This window comes from Trachymyrmex septentrionalis, unplaced genomic scaffold (genome assembly GCF_001594115.1).
Source record: "Trachymyrmex septentrionalis isolate Tsep2-gDNA-1 unplaced genomic scaffold, Tsep1.0 scaffold13, whole genome shotgun sequence".
NCBI classification, from domain to species: domain Eukaryota; kingdom Metazoa; phylum Arthropoda; class Insecta; order Hymenoptera; family Formicidae; genus Trachymyrmex; species Trachymyrmex septentrionalis.
In genome coordinates, this window is record NW_017304438.1 from 402,058 (window position 1) to 409,188 (window position 7,131).

Sequence of the window (7,131 nt, forward strand, 5' to 3'; positions counted from 1 at the left end):
GGCATTTATTTCGTATGCGTTTTTTTATGAAAAAGAAGATATTAAATATTTTTTTATGCACTTGACGTATACCTTTCTTTTTTTTAAAAAGGTTTTTTAAAATTTTTAAGAATTTCAGTTTTTTGCAAATTTTTGAAAACAATATAGAATTTTAATCTTCTAAAAATAAAGAGATAATAATAATAATTTGTATTTATTGAATATTTAGGTTAATAAAATATAAAAATAAAAAATAAAATTGAATTGCCTTATTTCCTTTCGTCCTTTCTCTCTTTGTTTTTCTCTTTCGTGCTCTTTCGCCTTCTTCTGCTCTGTCTTGCCTCCACTCTTTCTCGCCTTTCCTCATTCTCTTCTTTCTCTTTTTAATACCATCATTTTCCTACAATCTTTCCCCCTTGCTCTCTCTCTCTCTCTCTCTCTCTCTCTCTCTCTCTCTCTCTCCCTCTCCCCTCTCTCTCTCTCATGAAAGCAACTTAACAGACAAAACGATTTACTTGTATACGATACGTTCATACTAAAATAGTCTGAAAATATGAAATAATCCCTTTTCAGGACTTAATTTTCAAACCTTGACTGCACAAATTTTATTCGTACTGGTCGCAATCGAAAGATCGTGCTGGCATTATATGATAAAAGTATCAGATTTTTTATTGCAGTTTTAGTTTCTGAGTAATTTTAATCGAAAGTTTGTCAATGTCAAAATTCCGGAAAGAGCTGCTAGTTGTAGCGTCGCGAATTTAGCAGCGGTACGAATATGTATACGCAACAACGTTCACGCATCAAGCAGTCAAACGGCTCGTTTCATATTCAGGATTGTCACAGAAAATGAATTTAAAAATTCCCTTACTCTTCCAGATTTTCCAGATGAAAATAGAAAATTTTCCATGACTAATATAAAATATGTAAATTATAACATTTAGGATTAATCCTCAAGGATTGGAAACCTATATTATTAAAAACGCAAAAAAAGCTTAGTAGCGTAGTAAAATTTTAGGTACAAATTCAAGCTAGCAAAAAATAAATTAGTTTTGAAAAAAAGAATGCAGTTACGACGAAAAAAAAGGATCAAATAAAAATACTGAATAAAATATAAATTTGAATTATTTTGTTAAAATCTTTTAAAGTGCGCAAGTTTTGAACTATAAACGTCAGATATAATATTTAAAAAATTATAACAATTATTTGAAATTGGAGCAGTTTAAGGAAATTGTGAGCAAATTTTGAAATTCCAGACGTTTTTACATTTTCCCGGTTTCTATGATCAATTTCAATTTCCCTGACTTTTCCTGGTTTTCCAGGTCTATGGCAACCCTGATATTTTTATGCACTTAACTCGGGACGCTATTGCGTTGCTTGATGAAATAATACTCGCAAGCGTTACGAACATTAAGTGGAACGCACCCATAATAGATCTTTCAGAGACCCACCTTTTTCCGTTTAATTTTTAATTATTTTAATGAATTTTTTTACGTTTAGTATCGGTTTTCTTCATAAAGTTTCTAAAATATAAATAAGTATTTAAAAAAGTAGGCCATTATAAATTTGTATTTGTATAAATTTGCAAAAAAAGTTTTGTGACTAAAAATAAGACTTTCTTTTCAAATGTTTGCCATTTTTATAAAAATCGATATTTCAAAATATTCGTATGTATGTACTTCTTTAGTAAGTACTATGTGAAAAATAAAAATTTTTGGTTTTTGTTTCAATTCCAACAGAGATCTTTGTAAAGCGGATTTGATAAAAGAGCAATCAGTGAAATGGTTCCAATATCATTATTTTGTTTAAAAAAATGAATATATAATTTTATTCCTAAAGAATTTTATTATGAAAGCTTCAAACTTTTCGTTACTTTCATTTTTGTCAAAAAAGGTTCCCAAAGTTACCCATGATTTTAGACTGTCAAGGTGGCCTAACTACTCAAAAAAATATTAAAAGTCTATATCTTTACTAGAATTTTTTATACATGTGAATTTTGTAATATTCTACAATTTCTCATTTTTTATTTCCAAAGAAAATTAATAAAATCTGAAAAAGTTCAATGTATTTTTCAGAAATCTTCTTAACTTTAAAATATAAAAAGTTCTTGAAAATATGATGAGAATTTTTTTCACCGGGGATTATTGTAAAGAATATATATGTATACATTGTTTTCACTGATTTAGTATAAAATATATATGTATGTGCGTTATATACATATTAATCGTAATAATTAGGACAGTCATATATCATTACATATACATTATATATGATATACAATATATAATTAAAAAATATTCTGTTTGTATGTGTGTAACTACTGTAATTCGACATATGAAATAACTATTAATCTTTTTTTATATATATTTTATATTTATATATGAACTATGTCCATTTCTACCAATGTAGAGATTAATTTTAATCTCAGTTTAATTTCTCTCTATTTTTTTTCATAAAACTGGAAAAAAATAAGTTCAATCGAGATTAAAGTTAAATTTACATTGGGAGCAACGGTTATTACCTAACGAAAAATATGCTTAAAAATATTGTATATAACATACAGCCATGTGCAAAAGTATTAGGCACTTACATTCTTGCATTTTACGAAAAGTTAAATATCTCGGCGAAAAAAAAATCTTAGGGAAGTTTTCGACCACGCTTCTTACATCTGTGTTCTGAATCTTTTGTCTATGATATTTTGTTCTTAAATATATAAAATTGAAAATATATTGATATCTTTGCAATATTTTTGTTTTACTTTAAAGCGTTATAATTCAATGAAACATCAAAATTTAATATAAAAGTATCTAAAAGTAAGCTTCCCAAGCTTTAGAATGCTTTTTGAAAAAAATTTGTATAATAATTTTTCGCAGAAATATATTTTTTATTATGTGATTTTATTGTGTAAAAACTTTTTTAAAATTAATGATCGAATAAAGTTTTCAAAAAAATTTGAAACAAATTATACGAATTAATACAATAAATATTTTTTCTCTTTTGTTTTTTTCCGTACTTTTTAATCTCAAAATTAAAAAACATTTTAGAAAAAATTTTTACACAATAAAATTTCACATAATAAAAAATACAATATCTTTGCGAAAAATTACTGTAATTTTTTTTCAAAAAGCATTTTAAAGCTTAAGAAGCCTACTTTAAGATACTTTTATATTAAATTTTGTTTGCTGATGTTTCATTGTGAACTATAGCGCTTTAAAGTAAGATAAAAATATTGCAAAGTTAAAATCATTTTTCAATATTATGTAACTTCGGAACAAAATATTGTAGACAAAAGATTCAAACGCAGATTTAAAGCTCCATCTTTATGCTTTAAAATGCGTTATCGAAAACCTCTCTGAGATTTTTTTTCGTCGAGATATTTAATTTTTCGTAAAATGCAAGAAAATCGGAAATGCCTAATACTTTTGCACATGGCTGTATATTCTTTTGCAGTCGATAACTCTTGTATTTGTACTTATATAACATCGTGAATGTGATTTTTATGCTGTAAATCCTTTGAAGTATTTTTTGATTGATTAAAAAATCGTAAAATTCTTTCTTCTGATTGATCAATGAAGTATTTTCAGGATTAAGTGGATCACACCTTTTAATTATATGAAATGAGAATGTTACGAGCAAGATAGTTTTTGAAGTTCCTTTTTAAGTGATCAGATATTTTATATTTTAATACTTTGAATGTAAATTATGCTACATGTTAAAAAAAAACGTTGAAATGCTATTTTTATCACAGCATAATAAAATGCTTTTTTGTCATGTAGAAATATATAAATGAAAATTAAAAAATATGGAAAAAAAGAGAATGGCAATAATGATGTTTTTTTCCTGATAAAGACAGGAGGAACAATAACGTGAGCAAAAAAAAACTCTCATAAAAATCTGTTGCTGTTAAGAAAAATAATTATTTTATATTATTGTAATCTCCTACAGCACAAAGTTGCACAAAAGTTGCAGCAATACTGCTGCAACGTTGCAACAATATTGCAGAGATTTTGCAGCAATATTGGGATTAATCTAGATAAGTTCTTTTAGTGAGACACGAAGAATAGTTTATATAAAATTATTTAAAAATGATACATTAAATATATACGTATAAAAAACATGATTCTATGTCTAGCATGTAATATGCGACAATCATATTAGCAATTTGTGGTGAATAAAATTGATACTTGCATCATTTACAGCTTCGCAACAAATGATATGGCTTGAATCTCGTAAATAGGTATATAAATGCGATGTAATTTTCATTACCCTACAGGCTATACAACTCCATTCTTTGGAGGTGTAAATTTTACTAAACGCGTCAGCATAGTGGTGATGCATGGAATTTGTTTTTGCTGATGCATAACCATGTTGTCGGGCGTGTTGGACTCAAAATCCACGGCAACACGTTGGCATACAAATGTCAGCATAGTCAATAAATCATAACGAGTACCGTTATCGCGTAATTCTACGCACAATGCCTGCATAAACCAGGATCCACGGCTGGTGTTTCTCCAAGAATAATAACCTAACAATTTTCAAAAATCAATTTTGAATATTTTAGTCGGGCAATTTGCCTTCCACAGAATATTAGTTTTCCATAATGATTTAATATTCAGATAATACACATAATACCTGGGATGGTTGAATAGGCAATGAGAAAGTCCGCTTGAGTAGGAATGCGAAATATCGAGGACGGATATCCATCCGTTTCGGTACGCTCTTTAAGAGTAATGCCCGGGTCTAGCTTATCACCCTGGCAAGCTTGAATAAAGAATAACTTAGGTTTACCAGCAAGACTCTGGCATTTATCGGCAGTAAAATAATGCCATAGAGAATCCGCTTTATATGCACCATCATGAGCATAGAGCAATCCAAGTTCGCCGTGACTTAATACAGCTATCACTAAGCAATCGTGCTCAGAATGATCCATTTCCGCAACTGTGAAAACAATAATTTGCTCGTTACATACTTTTATTATATGATATTTTTATAAAACAATATTTGACGCTTTCCAAACAGTGAAAATTTTTCTTACAATACTGCATATAATTTTTATGTAATTTCAGAATTTATTTTTCTTACAGTTTCATAATTTTTCAGAAATTTTCTCAGATAAATTAAAATGCAATTATACAGCCTAAAATTTTAATACAATAAACCATGATGGAAGAAATCCAACTATGGTGAGTTTCTTCCACCATACAACAAATAAAGAAAATCAAGACTAATGAGAGTACAGCGCAAATAGAGAAGCGCGAATTATAATATAAAAACTTCTATTACTTTACAAGGGTGGTCATCAATATTCCAAATTGTTTCGAATCACTTTGGACTTTTCTTCAGCAATGAAATTACAGACATTTCGAAAAGTAGTTTAACAAAATAAAATTGCTCACAGATTGACAAAAATGAAATGATTTTTAATCCGATAAAATTCATGGTGGCATTAGACAAGGTTTTATTAACATTATAAATTTGTAAATTGATGTGTTGAACAAATTTTTATCGATATCATATTAAACTATCAGTGTCTAATATATATCTATTTGTTATCGATCGAATACGTATTTGAACCGAAACGTAGGTCGCACAGTAAAACAATTAACAATATTCAAAATTAAATAAAATTGTTAATCCATAATTTATAATGTAGTCATATATAAAACAAATTTTATTGTAAGTTATGACGAATTCGGTAATACGTATTAATATATATAAAGCCGTTGTACACTTCGACTATTACGTAAAAATAAAATGCAAGTATTCAAATTATATTTATTATTCGAATTATCTGTATTTGGAATTATAAAACAGATTTTACTTAACAGCATAATAAAATGTATTGAGGATTGTATGGTTTAATTCGTTTTTATATTTATATTAAACATCTATATTTTTACATCAATGTGTGTGCAATGGCTTTAATTAATGTACACCAGTGCATTGAGGGTATCCAATCAAATTCGCTAATAATTAGCAGCTATGTATATGTATAATGAAGACCATTCGTATCGAAATTAAATGAAGTCAACTCTTCTGAATATGTCTATGAACAATCTCAGAAATCAAATACTTATTTAAAAATCGTTTGACATCCAAAACCTGGACATTCTCAATGGAAATCATAATTACAATTAATTCTGTGATCCGTAACCACTGACTGACTAGTTATGTTCCATTTAATGTGAGTGCGGTATTCATATATACAAGATGTCCATAAAATCTGACCTTATATCTCAGAAACGATTGTAGACATAGAAAAATGTTTATACAAACTCGTTGGACTTGACCTTGATTATCGACACAACGATACAGACATATATATATATATATCTCAGACACTGATGGTTTAACATGTTGCTGACAAAAATTTATTCAATGTATCAACTTGCGAATTTATAAACTTAATAATTATATGCAAAGCTCCTCGGCATGTTTTTGTTTTTATTATATAATTTTATTAGATACTATTTTTGTTAATCTGTGAACAACTTCATTTTGATAAATTGCTGAACTATCTTAAAAATAAAGATAACTATATAAAAATTCCTGAGATAACAAATCCAAAAATATAAACAAATGACAAACGAACAATTAGGAACGGTGCGTAATTCAGCTTTAAAAAGACTTTTCTTACATAATCAAATAGAAATAGAATAGGTTTCATACGCATGTACATGTTTCGGCTAGCATTCTAGGCTTCTTCAGCAAGTAGCAACTCTTACGATAGAACCATATACGAGGTCTGTTCAAAAAGTATCGCAAATTTTGAATTTCCGCGGGTTACGTATATTCGATTTTCGATTTTTTGTGGCGTTATGTTGGTACTCATGTCTCTCACTTATGCCGACAAGTTCGGCCATTTTGAATGTTCAGTTAATTTTTGACAGCTGCTTTGCTTGCATGTGTTTTGGCTCGTCTTTTTGCTTATTTCAAAAAATGGATCAAAGAATCTATATCAAATTTTGTGTGAAAAACAAAATTAAGTGCGCGGACGCATTCCGAATGTTGACTATGGCACATGGTGAAGCTATCTTGGACCGAAGCGACGTTTATCGGTGGTACAAAATGTTCTCAGAGGGCCGAGAAGATGTGAACGACGAAGAGCGTGCCGGACGCCCGAGCACGTCAACAACAGACGAAAACATTGATGAA

General features: G+C 28.7%; 1 protein-coding gene across 1 annotated transcript in view; it reads right to left on the reverse strand.

Moving 5' to 3' along the window:
• Positions 1–4,112: 4,112 nt before the first annotated feature.
• Positions 4,113–7,131, reverse strand: part of LOC108756909 (caspase-1-like) — a 17,479-nt gene continuing 14,460 nt past the window's right edge. Inside the window, exons 3-4 of the mRNA XM_018501077.1 lie at positions 4,609–4,914; positions 4,113–4,501 (exon numbers count right to left, since the gene is read on the reverse strand). Of these exons, the coding sequence (XP_018356579.1) occupies positions 4,251–4,501; positions 4,609–4,914 (557 nt within the window). The 3' untranslated portion in view covers positions 4,113–4,250. The remainder of the gene's footprint in view (positions 4,502–4,608; positions 4,915–7,131) is intronic.